The 16,505-nt window shown below is 34.8% G+C and overlaps 2 protein-coding genes across 13 annotated transcripts in view; one reads left to right on the top strand and one right to left on the bottom strand.

The window, feature by feature from the left end:
• Positions 1-2,914, top strand: part of SRSF11 (serine and arginine rich splicing factor 11) — a 44,199-nt gene extending 41,285 nt beyond the window's left edge. For 7 of the 10 annotated variants that reach the window (XM_040627138.1, XM_040627139.1, XM_040627135.1 and 4 more), the window contains 3 exons: positions 769-885; positions 1,284-1,422; positions 1,527-2,914. In XM_040627138.1, coding sequence (XP_040483072.1) covers positions 769-885; positions 1,284-1,422; positions 1,527-1,724 — 454 coding nt within the window. In that variant the 3' untranslated portion in view covers positions 1,725-2,914. The remainder of the gene's footprint in view (positions 1-768; positions 886-1,283; positions 1,423-1,526) is intronic. The other 3 variants (XM_040627136.1, XM_008690723.2, XM_040627137.1) reach the window with 3 other exon arrangements.
• The window catches only part of ANKRD13C (ankyrin repeat domain 13C), a 94,409-nt gene that overhangs the window by 2,252 nt on the left and 75,652 nt on the right, over positions 1-16,505 (bottom strand). For 2 of the 3 annotated variants that reach the window (XM_008690727.2, XM_008690725.2), the window contains 2 exons: positions 14,460-14,560; positions 7,791-10,060 (listed from right to left, as the gene is read on the bottom strand). In XM_008690727.2, coding sequence (XP_008688949.1) covers positions 9,930-10,060; positions 14,460-14,560 — 232 coding nt within the window. In that variant the 3' untranslated portion in view covers positions 7,791-9,929. Of the gene's footprint in view, positions 1-7,790; positions 10,061-14,459; positions 14,561-16,505 lie in introns of those variants that run through there. The other variant, XM_008690726.2, reaches the window with a different exon arrangement.

The following is a 16,505-nucleotide window of genomic DNA, read 5'->3' as shown; positions in this document are numbered from 1 at the left end:
TAAGAAACCAACTGAGAATATGGGGTTTTATTTTTATTTCTTTGTTGCCTAAATTGTAATAATGGTCATCTTGCAAGTCTTAAAATTTTTGAGAACAGTGACAAGCAGATATTTAAAAAAAGTCACAATTTTAAAGAGAGGAGAAAGACTAAGTTCTAAAATAGTTTACTTCAGACTGTTTCTCCTTCCTGAATTAGAACTTTAACCTTTTTTTTTTTTAAGATTTTATTTATTCATTTGAGAGAGAGCACAAGTAAGGGGTATAGCGGGGAGAGGGGGAAGCAGCCCCCCGCTGAGCAGGGAGTCCGATGCGGGGCTCGACCCCAGGACCTCGGGATCATGACCTGAGCTGAAGGCAGATACTTAACTGACTGAGCCATCCAGGTGCCCCAGAACTTTTGTCTTTAAGAATTTTCTTGAGGGCATGAAAGGAAAAACATAACAGTTTGTGAAAGAATTATTCATTTGATTCTTCAGCTCAAAATGGGTCTTTCAGGGGCACCTGGCTGGCTCAGTCAGAAGAGCAGGCGACTCTTAATCTCTGGGTTGTAAGTTCAAGTCCCAGGTTGGTTGTAGAGATTACTTAAAAATAAAGTCTTTTAAACAAAAAAAAAGAAAGAAAGAGGAAGGGAGGGAAGGAAGGAAGGAAGGAAATGGATTTTTGATTATCAGATCCTGTTGTAGGAGTTCCTAGTGGTGCTCCTTCAGTAGACATATCTGCTATGATGTGTCTGCATTTTTTAGATAATACTGTATTTTAAAATCTAGTCTGCACATTTGTGGTTCTAGAGAGAGACGACGACGACGAAGTAGGAGTGGCACGAGATCTCCTAAAAAGCCTAGGTCACCTAAAAGAAAATTGTCTCGCTCACCATCTCCTAGGAGGTAAGAACGTCAGTGCTGTGGGTCTATGGATTCTACACTTCAGAAGCTATCAGTTTCTATTTAAAAACTCTCCTAAGCTTTTTGTTCCTTTTCAAGAATTAAAGTGCTCATGCTGATATATTCCCTTTCTGCTTGAGACTCTGTTGTTATAAGATGTGTCTAGGATCGGGCATTTTAGACCTGTAACCAAATTACAGTCTTCTTGCCTGTGTCACTAGTGCACAACTTGTAGCTGGCGTTTTGAAATGGGTCTTTGTTGTTCTTCATGTCATGTAAACTTGGGTCAAGCTCACTGTCTGAAGAAATTTAAACTTACTGCTACACTTAAGGGTGAAACTTCTTGAGTGGTTCCTTTAAAGCATTTTTTTTTTTTTGAGAATATTTTACTGTCATCCTAGACATAAAAAGGAGAAGAAGAAAGATAAAGACAAAGAAAGAAGCAGAGATGAAAGAGAACGATCAACAAGCAAGAAGAAGAAAAGTAAAGATAAGGAAAAAGATCGGGAAAGAAAATCAGAGAGTGACAAAGATGTAAAAGTATGTTTACAAACTAATTTACTTTGATATTTGGGGTAGTGCTTGTAATCTAAGAAGTGATTTTTTGGGGAAGACGTTTACTTTTTTTATTCTCCTTGGCAAAGCAGGTTACACGGGATTACGATGAAGAGGAACAAGGGTATGACAGCGAGAAAGAGAAAAAAGAGGAGAAGAAGCCAACAGAAGCAAGTTCCCCTAAAGCAAAAGAATGCTCTGTGGAAAAGGGAACTGGTGATTCACTAAGAGAATCCAAAGTGAATGGGGACGACCATCATGAAGAGGACATGGATATGAGTGACTGAGCATTGCCTCCGTGGGAATCCAACTGTATACATGCATCAGTGTCATTCCTTTGTGTGATTTCTTAATGCTGTATTTGTTCATCTCAAACCTAGATGTGTACAGCTCTGAGTTATAAATGGTTATAAAGCTCCTGATATTGATATTAGTTATTTACATCCAAAAGCTTTTTAGAAAATGATATGTGAGTAACCAATTCTTGACATGGTGAAATCTGATTGAGTAACCAAGCAGTTTTACTATTCTGGTGCTGCTTCATAACGAAAATGAAAAGCTGCATGCTTCTACAGCAGGCATGGATTGTTTATGTTGTATGATCTCCTTTATTAAGTAAGTTCACTTATAGTATTTCTAGAATTTGATTCATTGCCGTAATAGAGCCATGTAGGGAATGCACTGATTGCATGTTAATCGTGGCAGGAATATCCTAAATGTCATTAAAATCCTCCAACATGATAGATCTACTTATGGTCTTATTTGTTGACATGACAGATTAACATTCTTATAGTTACATCTGAAAATGAACATTTGAAATAGATAATCCTTTAAGCCTTGTGGCTAAATTTTTGTGGCTTTTGTTTAACTTTGAAAGGTTATATATGCACTAACCTTTTTTGATGGCTGATTAGGCTTTAATTACAGAAACAAGATTTCAAATGAAACTGTCTCTGGCAGTGAGTAAATAGCATATTTTGAAGTAGAGTTGTATACTTTTTCATAAGGTGTTTGGGAATTTTTTTTCCTGAAATAATTTATTCCACGTCTACATCAGTGAAAGCTGCCTATCCTGAGTCCATCTGTAAAAACAAGTTCTCTCTCGTCCTGATCTTCAATTTCCCACTCTTTTATTAATTTGTTTTAATCTCAGTGTTGGAAAAGGGGGTAGTGCATTTTAAATTGACCTTCATATGCTTTTAAAATAAGACAAATCTACTTGATAATGTACTTTTTATTTGATCTCAAGTTGTATAAAACCAATAAATTTGTGTTACTGTTACTGCAGTAGTAATCTTATGCACACAGTGATTCCATGTTAAACGCAGAGTAGTTAGGCAACTGTTTTCTTAGTTACAGGAGTTTCAAGCTTTACTTTTGTGCAGTATAAACAAAAGTAGGCGACAGTCTGTGCCATGTTGATGTACAGTTTCTGAAATTGTTTTACAAGACTTTGATAATAAAACCCTTAAACTTATGTTCATGTTCCTGTAAAACTGTATTTGTATTTATTTACGCTGTTGAATGTATGACCTTTACCTCATTCATTTTACAAATCAAGATCTTTCCCCTTTCAATCCACATATTTAAATATAGTAATAAGATGAAATCCATCACCGTTAGCAGTTAGTTGCCATCAGAATTGTCAGAGTTGGTTTTATTTCTATATAAAGCAGTCTTAGTGTAATTTTATTTCTCATATTCTGGGTGTAGGAATTGGGTTGAGTAAAGCAGTGAACTTTAGGATAAATGATCCCACCTATATCTAGTAAATTTATATTTTCCGTGAAATATAAATATTTGCCTTTTCTGGAATAGTGTAGAAACTGTCAATGGTATGTATCTACTGTACAGTACTAAATAGTATATTTATTCATTTATGAAATACTCTGAATAGTGCTGAGTGGCTGGCATTATGGGGAAAATGAGACTTGGAATTGCAGGTTTTATGCAAGTTTGAGTATAATTTTTTTTAACTTTTAAAATTGAAATGCCATATAGAAAAGCAGCATTGTTTTTACAGTTTGTAGTAAGTAACTTTTTAAAGATTTTATCAAAAGGAATTTTGTCTATAGTGAGTAAGAAGTTCTAGTAACAGTCCTCTATTAATCATTGCATTTTTTAAACACAAAGTTGAACACAGATGACATTTGTTTAAACTTAAAAAAACTTTTTTAGTAGATAAAGGTTGAACCATTTGACACTGCCATTTTTGTAAGTGAAAAAACGAGTAAAAATAGTGGCAGTTTCAGATGGTTTAACCTATTATTAAAGCCTATTCCCTCACTTGTAATCTCTGAATACAAATACACTAACTTTTCAAAAAGTTCAATTTTTGGCTTTAAAATAATGTCACTGACTTAAGATGCTAACAGTGAAGGGAATCCACACTTAGGTTATTTTTCAGTGAACATTTTATGCACAAAGGGTTGCACTGGGACACAAGCCTTTAACACATAATCAGTTAAAATCAAGTGAATACTGCCTCCACACTTGAGTTTTGTTCTGTATTTGGTAGTAAAAAATGATTAAAAAATAAAAGTGGTTTTGTTAGAAAAATGTTTGTCCTATTTATTTACTTAAATTTTTCAGCAGTACATGAGAAGTATGAGAGTCTGGTCATGAATTTTGGCTTCTTTTACAGGTGGGAGACCTGTTTCTTACCTTCATTTTCCTATTTAAAATGGGAGTAGTATCGACCTTGCCACGTGTTTTGGTAGTTAGAAAAAAGATGTAGCCCTGTATGCCTGGGTCAGTAAATGGTACCTGTCATTTGATTATGGAGCTTTTCAAAACTATGTAATAGTTTGGGGAAATGTTTAGCAGAAGCTCAAGATAAATTGTGTGCAGATACGGCTTGGAGAAGGTATGTTTTCCTTTTTGTGAAGGTGGGTTTTGGATAAGCTTCCTGCTAGTGATTATATAGTATGTGGAACATAGAAAAAATGTTAGGTGCTTGGGGGGAAAGGAAAACTGGACTTCCACTGGAACAGTAAAAATTATCTTTAACCTTGGTGTTGCATCTTAGAATTGAGTGAGGTTCTGTTGGTATCAGCGTGGACATGCCAACTTCTCTAGCAAAACTACCAATTTCTCCAGTTGGTACCAGATTTATACTTAGGGAGCTATGCTGTTTGAAGATTGGTAGACATCTTTAAAACTGGAATTGAAATTCTGTTGCTTTTGTCTCAAAATTAAGCTAATGAATCTCAGCCCTGTTCTATTTTTAAATACTTCTCTGTCATCAAGTACATTCACTTGTGTTTATTTTAGCTAAATGTGGACGTGGTAGAAATGTTCCCGATACTTTTAAGAGCATCCAGAATGTCTATTAAGGCTTTATCAGAAGCAGCTTTCTCAATGAGATTATTCTGGGGTTGTAGATTTTTGAGTCTGCTTTATTTTTGTTGCCATTCTCATTTTACAATGTCAAAGTCTGTGCAATGCATTCAGACATTCGTTAGCAAAAGAAGTCAGGTGTGAACCATGCTAACTTATATTCATACGAATATACAAAGTGTATAGTAGATGTAACTGGTAATCAATTCAGAGAAAGGATCTGATAGAACTAATTTGTGTCTAACGATGTCTTTACACAAATAGGGAAGTGACATGTTCTCGTTCATGTAAGTTTTTCCCCCCAGTGCACTGTCACTAAAATGAGTATCACGATCTTTTTTTTTTAAGCTAGTTAATGTATGATTTGTGCATAGAAATTAAAGGTCTAGGGTCATGTTTGGAATGTTCCAAATGATGTTTAATATCACTTTTCAGTTACCTCAAGATACAAGTTTATCGATATACCAAATGTAAAAACTGCCTTTTTTCATTCACTGGGAAAAAGTTAAAATTTGCTTGCTTAAATACCGAGTTTCGGAAGACAAGTATCATGTAGGTTAAGAATGTGTTTTGTTTTTTAAGATTTTATTTATTTATTTGACAGAAAGACAGCCAGCGAGAGAGGGAACACAAGCAGAGTGGGAGAGGAAGAAGCAGGCTCCCAGCAGAGGAGCCTGATGCGGGGCTTGATCCCAGAACGCCGGGATCACACCCTGAGCCGAAGGCAGACGCTTAACGACTGAGCCACCCAGGCGCCCCTAAGAATGTGTTTGTGTTCCAAGGAGCAGAATCACTGGAAACGACCCTTATTACAGAGGTTTGACCTTAATTGTGAGGGCTGGTTAAGTAGTTAGTCTCAAAGGTGTTTATTGTCTTTGTATCCGATGCTAGAGATTGAACCCCACAGGCAGTCTACAAGGGAAGATGGACAGCTGGAGTAGGATGGAACCAAGAACAAGAGCCAGAGCCCAGGAGGATGGGCTGAAACTTGGGTCAGGTCTTGTTTTCATCCTGACCTCGGTGACAGGGGTGTCTAAGGAAGCCAGGAACCTTCGTGGTGAAGGTAAACACACACTGGCCCAATTAGTCTGAGAAGCTGAGGATGTAGGAAAAGGTGAGACAATTGTAGGCCCTGCTACCGCCTCATCATCCCAAAGGGGCCAGCAGAGAAGCCACAATGTGCATAAACTACAAGACACATGCTTCCTTCTGCCCTCCAAAATTCCTACACCACCCACATTCATTATTTAAAACACCTCAGCCAGTCATTGTTGGGCACCATTAGTGACCAAGAACTCTATGGGAGGTACAGATAATATAAGCGGTGGGTTTATTTTTTTGTTTTTATATTACACAAAGTTTCTACTAGTCATTTTCACCTGCAAAACAAATTCAGGAATGATCGTCAATTGCCTTCCTTTAAAACCCTTAGGATATTTTGCTTCACTATTTTTAGGTGCTGTGGCAAATGTGAAATTGTAATTCTGTGTACCACAGGTGCCATTGTGGCTGAAAGCACTATTCTAAACTGAGCTATAAACGTTTTAAAAGTTATCACAGTACTAGAAGGATGGTCACATGATCTGAAAAATGTTAATATGTTAATACTTGAGATGGCGGCCTAGGACAACCTATCGCCCCAGATTCCTGACACAAAATGCTTTGCCAGGGTAGTTTTCGCTAATTGGTAGCATACAAATGATGGGCTTTTAGCAAGTTTAATTTTGTAAGTGGTTTAACGCTTCCTGTGCAATTATCTCTGGGGCAAGTTTCACTGTCAGTCATCTTTGAAACTTTCTATAGTTTCAAAGTAAGGATGCATTTTGTTAATTTTGCAAAACACGGTTAAGGTACCTTTTGCTGAGTTAACAGTAGAGACATATTGTGTTCCATGCTCATCAAGAATTCTCAATTTTAAAGACTAGAATACTAGTAGCAGGACTTCAAATTCACCTAGTTTTCTACTACAAATTTTTCTCAACCGTGTTGCTTGCAAAGAAAAAAAAATGAGCAGCAGGAAGCACTCCTTAATTCAGTATATCCTGAAAATATTTACTCCCCTTCTGTGGACTTGAAACAGGATCTTTGTCTGCCGTAGAATTAGTGAAAAATGGGGAAAAGGCTCACTGAACAATCATTTACCATCATCCCCCCAGGTGTGAAAAAGCAATTGTACATACATAACACTCAGAAAACCCATTCTGTGTCAGTGGGGCTCAACACCAGTCCTAAGCGGGAGAAACAAACTATGGCTGACACCTGAACAACATGGGTTTGAACTGTGCAGCTGCACATACATGCAGATTTTTTCTCTACATGTAATGTATTTTCTCTTGATTCTCTTAACATTTTTCCCTACTGTGAGAATATATAATACATATAATGTACAAAATATGTATTACCTTTATCAGTAAGGCTTCCAGTCAACAGTAGGCTGTTAGTAGTTAAGTTTGGGGGAGATCAAAAGTTACATGGATTCTTGACTGTGCAGGGGGGGCAGGGGTTGGCACCCCAAACCCTATGTTGTTCAAGGGTCAGCTATACATACGTAATTTTTCAGCTTCTGTCGGCTATCAGCTTCTCTGAAATGTGTTATTTCCAGACCATCATATGTACCCGTACTCAAAATAATCACAGCATCTGCTTAATGCTCCTCTTTTATGAAATTTGACAATTCGCTGTAAATGAATGACGACGGACAAAGGTAAACTGTATCTAGGGAACAATTTTCTTGACAGTAAGAATCTTATCTTCTATATATACTGTACTAGTGGCAGGAATTTTGAGCACTTCTGAAGGGCCACTGAAGGTGACCATTTTACAGTCTCCCAAGCTTGAACAGTTTCTTCAATCACAAATGGAAGGTATATAGAATTTTATGGACTTAACATAAAATCTAAATTTTCATGTGGGATTATCAAAATACATGGTGTTTTGATCTACTTACGTGAAACACAGCATACATAGAGCTTCATTCATCAACTGGATTAAAAGGCACATTTTGAAAAGTCTAATATTGTGAAAAGTTTATTTGCATTAATTAACTCCTTGTTTTCACCATCATTAGAGATACATTTGCTGTCCTTTGTGATCAGATAAAAGACATTTTGGAATGGATAATCTACTATTCTTTATGAAAGAAAAAAATAAGAGTTAAAAACAAAATCCAAGTGCAAAAGTTTTCAGTAGTCTTCCTACCTCCAGTGTACCCCAGCAAAATATTCACAGCTTTTAGGAAATTGATAAACACCAAGTTGCAATTTACCATGTTTCTTCTTCACTAAGTTGTCTGTACGTGTGAAAAAAATCTGCACTATATTCCTGAAGTATACCATATTCCCACAAAGTAAGGGAGCGTACAAGCAACAGTGATCACCGCCGTTCAGTGTCTCACACCTCAAATAACTGTAGACAGGATAATTCAATCTCCAAGTCACTTGATCAACAAGCATTCCCAAAATAATAGGGATCAACTTCTATTCAATAAACCTAATCTGGGTTTACCAACTCTTTCCACAAAATTCAACAGACCCACATATGGTAGTAATTGGTCTTTGAATTTTTAACTATGATTACTTCATTATAAAATGTATTTAATAAAATGTCAACATATGCAATGTAGTATGTTTCAGCATGGAAGATGCAGCTTTAAAGATGTTTATTATAAAATTTTCTTATGGTTGATGCTTTGGATTTTTAAATAAATCATCTCTTCAATAAAAGTCTCTAAATTCATTCAAATTATTTAAAATCCTGGAAAAAGTTTAAACTATTGGTCACTCTATAAAATTTGACAGATGCATTCTGACACATTTATCAGGATACATTTAAAAAACATTTCTTTAGCTAAGCTCTTTAATACAACATAACATTTTGTGACTGTTATACATTATTCTCCCTAATTTATTTTCAGTCTTGGACCTTCAAACCATCTTGGAATAAATATGAAAAATTTTAAATGCAAAAATGAGTAATGTATGATTTCACTTTGGAGATTAAAATCAATAAATATTTTCCTGTGACTTAAAAAAATAAACAGTAGGAATTGTCAATCCTGTGTACATTTCTGGAATTTAGCTTGTAACAAATATATTCTGTTAGCATATAAAATGTTTTTACCTTACTTTGAAAGCATTAAATATGTAGGGATGTCCAAAATATGTGGTTTTTTTTTTTTTTTTTAAACTGACATGAATGCATCCATGTTCCATTAAAAACAAACAAAATAATCAGAATGATGTGCACTTATTAGGAAGCAAGTTTAAAAATTTGGAGTTTTTTTAAAGTGCTGAGATTTGGAAGAGGAATATCTTTAAGCATGCTAACCATACCTTATCATGAACACAAAAAGGACTTTTAAACTCAAGTTTAGAAAAAAAAAAAAATAGAGGTTCTATGAAAGGAAGATTAGTAACAAACATTTTCCATTGAAGAAAGAATTCAGGTAAAAACAAATAGCACCACAATGAATTGCACTAAGGTGCTAAAGGAGGTACCTTATTCCCTGCAGAGTGAACGCTCCTTCTGAAATGTATTGCAACATATAAATGCAATTGTTTAATGGTTACCATTTGGTTCATTCATCTACAGAAAACTGCATTCCTTCTAGTTCATTATATTGAACAAACATTCAAATTACTGAACTATACATAATGTTACATAGTTTACATTTTATGAAAACAAAGCTTGAAGGAATATTTATAAATGTCACCTTGAATATAAGATGACAAGTTTAAAAGGGCTTCATATCTCTTAAGACATTTAACTTATGTTAATGGTCCAGGAGTGTTTTAGATATAGATATAGATATAGATATATTTATATGCATATATATATGTCAAGAAGAAGTGTAAAAATTTTTAAAAACAAATCACAGCACTTATAGCTGTTTTACATAAGAAGTACTCAGGGTCATTAAGGTGTCAAACTATTACACTTATAATATGTATATTTTTAAAAAGACTGAAAATGGCACATCAGGAAACGCTGAATTCTTTTTAAAGGCCCATTTCATTATATCATATTACTGATGTGTCGATTCAGTGTAATTCCCTTTTCTTCTCAGAACATTTGTCCCCTCTATTTGGATTCATTTCTGGGGTCTCTGTATTCTCTTGCTTTCCTTGGTTAGATGACATCATTTTCCATGTCAGTTAAAGATCAGGAAAACGGCTTGGGTCTTCCTTATAGTCATCAGGTATAGTAAAGATGGAGCCATCAAATTCATCATATCGAAACTCCTGAAAAGTCACAGTGGCTGTGATGGTAGGAAACACGGGAATATCTAGAGAGGACAATCAATGACAACATTGTAAAATAAAATGCTTATCTATTTACAGACTATAAATACTATTAGAGATATCCATATTCCTTAAAATGTAAAAAAGCATTATTCAAGGACTCAACAAATCCTAATAATATGTCCAATAGTGAATGTGTCTATTTTGAAGAAGAGTTTTTTATTAGTGAAGAGAGAAAGATACCAAGGCATCAAGAATCACATCAAAAACAAGTTCCCATTGCTTCCCAATCTTAAAACTATAATACCAGACTCCACCAGTCTTTTAATCCTTTTCTTGGGGCAAAGAGACACATGCATTTGTACTTTTTGCATTTTGGCAACTTTTCTATTCATATTATAGCATATATACTGTTCTGACTCTGAGCTGATTTATTTTCATTCTAATGCAAAAGAAATACATTAACCCCTTTTGTTTTAAAATACTAAATACAATCCGTCACTTAAATATATGCGATAAAAAGTCTCATCAGAATTGGGCAACATCATGCCAACACAGCCTAACATTTTTAACATATGCATTTCTCACTGAAATTACAGTGAAATCCGACATTAAAAATGGCCAAATACTTTAATCACTCCCTTAGTTTTATCCTTAATATGAGTTTTTAGAAGGAGCACAAATCATAAAACTTGGGTTCTGATTCCTGTAAATCATTTAATTCATGGTCCTCAGGGAGTTCACCTACAAAATAAACAAACTCCAAAGCTTCCTTTAAAACCCTGGAATGATTCTATGAAAACTAAGGTGAGTGTCTGTCTGAATAACGGCAAAGAGTAACTTAAGTGTTACACGGCTAGTATTGTACTGCAGAAAGTAGTAATTCTTCTGAAAAAAACCCACACAGATCTACATAAACATTACAGAGTTCCCAGTTATTTCTGGGGGGGGGGGGATCATCCATTTGTGCATACTAGTTACAAATGCTATTCTAATTCAGGGGTCAGCAAAGTAAGTCCCACTGCCTGGCCTGTTTTCTTAAGGTCTACAAGCTAACGAAAGATTTTACATTTTTTAACAGTTAAAAAACACACACACACAAAATAGTATTTCATGCTGATAAAATTAAATGAAGTTCAAATTCCAGTGTCCCTAAGTCAAGTTTTTTGGAACACAGGATGCTATTCATTTACTTATTGTCTATGTCTGCTTTAGTTTTCCAAAAAGAATTAAGTAATCGTGACAGAAACCATATGGCCCACAAAGCCTAAAATATTTACTATCCTTCAGAAAGTTAATGACCCATTTTAGGCACTGGAAACAAGGGAACAAAACAAGTGAACAAGAGAAAAAATAATGCACTTATGGAGATTATATTCCGGTTGGGAGACACAGTAAATAAGTAAAAAGTATCTGTGACTACATAGACAAAAGTAAAGCATGGTAGGCTGAAAGGAGTTGCAGTGTTGGGATAAGAGCTCTTGAAGGGTGGTTATAATAAAACCTCAATAAAGTCTCATACCTTTCAGCAAAGGTATGAACCATACAGTTAGTTGTCTACAGCAAAAAAAATCCCAAGTAGAGGGAACAAGTACAAATGCCCTAAAAAAGACAGTGTCTGGTGTATTCTGGGAACAGCTAAGAGACCAGTGTGACTGACTAACAGCCGAGTGAAGAAGGGAAGATGAACAGGAGAAGGGATCGGGGAGAAACAGACACCCAGATCAAGTGGGGTTTAGATCAAAAAGTTTCGCTATTTATTTCTCTGGATGAAGTGGAAAGCCACTGGAAAGTTGTGAGCTTGTTTTTTAATCTGTTTTGCCAATTTCTATCTTTTAAATAGTCTATTTAGACTACTTACATTTAATGGAATTATTTACATATTAAGACTTAAGTCTGACATTTTATTTTTTTATTTGTTGTCTGTTTCTCATTTCTTTGTTTTCTTTTCTTACCTTCCTATAGGTTACTTGACTATTTTACAATTTCATTTTCATTTCATTTGTCTATAGTGTTTTTGAATATACCTCTTTGTATAGCTTCTTTAGCTGTGTGTGTGTGTGGATATATATACATATATATGTCTGTGTGTCTGTATATATATTATATATAACTTATCATATCTTCTAGTGTCATCATTTTAGCAGTTCAAGTAGAAAACTCTGCCTCCCTTTATGTCCCTTTACCTTCTCCCCTTTACAAAAAAATTGTAAATAGAAAGTAACAATGGAGATATAACACTAGACTTTCAAGTAGCCTGGCTATGAAAAACAAAGATTAAAGGCAAGTGCTGGGTAGGGAAGAGTTAAAGGGGTTATTTCACTTATTGGTTGAATTTTAAAAGGAGAAAGACCTGAACAAAGCCTAACAGCTAACAGAAAAAGCAGCAGAGAAGGGAGTCTGAAGATAAAAGAAAAATATGGGGAGACTGATAGAGCAAGGTTTTTAAAAGAAATGTGAGAACAGATCCATAGCTCAAATGAAGAGATTATTCAAGCTAAGAAGAGAGGTACCACTTCCATTGAGATAGGAAAGATAAAGGAAAATATGGAACTTGGGACAAAAAACATCTGTATATGGGGGGGGGGGGGTTGGGAGTAATAGGGAGGTCTCATTTCTGATTGTCTTCTTTCCTAACTAAGGAAGCAAAAATCATCTGCTTAGACTATGCAAAAAGTAGTGGGAGAAGCTGGGGACTGGTAAAAGAGGTTCAAATTTAGCCTTTGAGTCGAATGGGAAGAGAAGCAAAAAGAGAAAAGATCATTCATAACTAGCATTTAAAGCTCTGGCTGATTTTGAAAACAGAATTATCTTAACAACAATTTCTAAATTTTTATAATTTTCCCTTCAATTTTATTTTTAAGCCTGAATACAGAAACAGAAATGGTGGAAGATTAAACAGACCCAGTGCTAGAGTTTTACAGGGCTAATTCAAAAGGACAAAAGACAAAAGAGAGAAAGATAAACAAATTCCCAATAACTTTAGTATGCAAGCAAAAGATTATCAATCCCTTGTTAAGAATGTGGTTCTACATTAGAGAAATGCCTGCAAAAATGTATTGTAGACTTTGTTTTTTCCTTTTCACATAATCAAAATATTTCTTTTGCATATAAATCTATAGTGTATTGTGGGGTCTGAATGGGGTTTAGGACTTAAAGAGATATTTTAGGACTTAAATAGATGTGAATGCTGGGATAGTTTGAAACTCTCATATTTTCAATCCCTGCCCACTGGGATTAAAGTTTGACACTTTAAATACAGTACCTAGAAGAGAGTCCAATGCTTCAACTATTTTCTGGTTATAACAAATTACAATGGGATTTTAGCGTCTGCAGAAATGATCACATAATGATCCCAACCCATAATTCAAACACACATCTCTTGATTGCTTTAGTTTTCAAATCATTTCTGCCTTAAGATCTTATCACTGGTTTCTTCAAGTAGACACTGGTTTCCAGTACTTTTTCACCACAAAGGGAATCTACAGTGACATTATGAAATGTTTTAAAATCTACTTTAACCCACAACATGCTTATTTCCAAGTCTGTAAAGTTGAAAAGGTCATGTTTACTTTTTAGCAATGAAAGCATTATTTCTGTGAGAAAAGCATTTTGGCCTAATTATTCTGAAATGTGGTTTGAGTAATATTAACTAAAAAATAAAATCCATCTGAGGGATTAAATAAAGGTTATATTTACTATATATTTATTTTTCTCTCCCTCTGGAAGGTAAACCCTAAGAGGGCAGAGACTTTAACTGTCTCTCACCCCTGGAAAAGCATCTGGCATACAGCAAGCACTAATTAAATAAATATTTGGTGGCATATTTAATACCATCAAACAGAGTATGGGTGGTAGTAAAGGCTCTCCTGAAGCTTAATGTTAAATCTAAGCCTAAGCGCCTAAAGAATCTTTTAATAGTCTCTTGTTCCCAGTTTTCTGATATACTTAAATATGCATGAAAATGGGGGCTTACTGTTCTTAAAGATCATTGCTTAAGATGAAGTTAAGTTTAAACATTTAAGACTGAAAAATAAAATGTATGAGTATTACTTTACCCATGAATAGTGACTGTTGATCCCAGAAACATCCCCACTGTTCAGAAACTCAAAAATCTGCTAAAAATTTGGGCTAAAATCCAGTCTCCCTACTTGACATTAGAAAACATTATCACAGTGCATTGTAAGTTCACCCACACTCTCTTATACGAGATATTTGCATATCCCTTACATTTAACTTAAATCCAGTAGAATTAGAACTCTCATTGGGCATTTTACACATTTGATAAAACATGAATCTCAATCCATGTAACCACAGAAAAACTTTATAAAAATGCAAGCAACTAGGAAATCATTTTCCTTCAAAACACATTTCTTATTAAATGTTAGGAAACAGCTCCATATTTCTAATAGACACTGAAATTACACGTAAATTTTCTCTTACCTAGTTTTACAGGAAAGCCTGGAGGAAGCTTCATCTGAACAAATTCTCTAAGCTTGTTAAAGTGCTTGAAGGGAGCTATTACTTCCAAAACATTCAATAACCTGAAAAATGGAAGGAGAAAAAAATGTTATTTCTCAAATTGACTTCTTTGTACCCTTATGTTGTTTTATAACTACATGCACCAAACTCAGACAGTAGTACTGACTTCTAGATGTGAAGGATGAGGAAATGTCACCTCCTTCTTCCTCCTGGTTTTTTGTTTTCTTGCTCTTTTTACTGTGTTCAGGTTTACAACATTTACATTTGATTGTGAAGCCATAATAACACAGTTGTTAGATCCATATTTAAATGAAAAGGCTTACACCCATGTTCTTCCTGAAGTCTACACATCCCTGAGTTCATTAATTAGTCTCACTGGGTGGCTGAATTTCATGGTCAATTTTGCATGTGTGAAGGACTCTTACATTCTTTGTATTCCTCGATTTCTTACAGATTTCATAAAGGAGTGTTTCTTTTTTGCATATTTAAAGGGAAATTGGGCCGGCATAAAATTTCAGTTTATGCTTCTTTCCCTCTGAATTATAATTTCATAATGTCTCCCAGAATTCAGTATTACAAATTAGCCTAACTGTAACTACATCTTTCATATTTTAGTTGAACGGATTTCATTTTCAAATAGTATTATTTTTCTTTCAAAATGGACCCATATGGCTGCTATATTTTTGAATTCTATGTTTTCTTCAATTGCTTGATATCCCTTTTAGCCAGATACACAACCTAATCATATTTTCTTTGTCTCAGAAACATCAAGATGTGAAAAACTGTAAAGCCAGGTTTTTACTGCTTTTTTGCCTAAATGCCTGAGGATTTCTTTATTAACCAGTGAAGTCCAAGAGTTTAATCAGGATAATTATTGTTATTAATCATTCTTAGATTCTTCTTAGAACCTAATGTTATGCTACAGATTCAGTTTTTCCTTACAGAGAAATTATTACCCTACTGTGAATACTATTTTGGTTACATGTTGGACGCTTTCTATGTAAGTGGATAACCAATGATCCTTATGTTGAACACTCTTTGTCCTCCATAAATACTGCTTCTCTAATTCCTGTAATCTTTTTTTATTAAATTCACTATGAGCTATCAAATCTTATTTTTCAGCCACATCTTTTGTGTTCACTGTTGTGTCTAATGTATTTGTTCTGCAACAGTGTTTAGTACTTATTTCCTTAGCTTTATAATCTTTTCATTTCATTCTATTATCCTATCATCTCATCTAGAATACCTAGTTTACTGATTTCACATTCTTTTTACGTTTTTCTACAGTATTTACAAGGAATTTTCTTCTGTCTTTGACCTATGTTTTATTCTAAAATGAATATTTTGTCTGGCTTTTACATACTGTTTCTTGTTTTATTCAGAAGGAATGGTTATAATGGCCACATTTTATAAATTCTAATGTACCCACTTTTTTCACATATTAACTGTGAAATTGGGACAGCTCCTAAAATTGACAGCATCTTACAATTAGCCACATTTTTCTTCTTTATTAGAACATAAAACTGGTGCTCCTTGAGTCAGATGGGTCCAAGATAGGATGAAGTATGCAGATTGGCAGGTATGGCCAAATGCCCTTCCCACATCTTCTCACAACTATCAGTCCCCCTCTCTGATCTGCAGATCGAGAGCTGTATAGCTCACTTTACTCATTTTCCTCACTTTGGTTACTGAGGAGTACGACACATGTATAACTTTTGTAGAAAATATGAGTCCTTCTTTCTTCTATGATAATTATTTTTTAATATACTAGGCCAGATTAGAGGGGGAAGGAACTACGAAGGAAAAATAGCCTGGTGCTTCAATTCATCCCCTACTTTAGAGAGGAGCCTGAAGTTATAGTTCTGTCAGTCAGCTGTCCCAACCCACCACTCCCATTCCACCCATCTCTCCAAATTGTATTTCCTTTTTTTGAGAGAAGGAGGCAGACAGAAAGGGAGGGAGAGAATCTTCTTTTTCTTTTTTTTTTTTTTTTTTTTTTCTTTAAAG

The sequence above is a fragment of the Ursus maritimus genome, unplaced genomic scaffold (genome assembly GCF_017311325.1).
Source record: "Ursus maritimus isolate PB19 unplaced genomic scaffold, ASM1731132v1 scaffold_12, whole genome shotgun sequence".
NCBI lineage: Eukaryota > Metazoa > Chordata > Mammalia > Carnivora > Ursidae > Ursus > Ursus maritimus.
The sequence above is the reverse complement of the archived record's forward strand: the minus strand, read 5'-3'. Positions and strand labels throughout refer to the sequence as shown.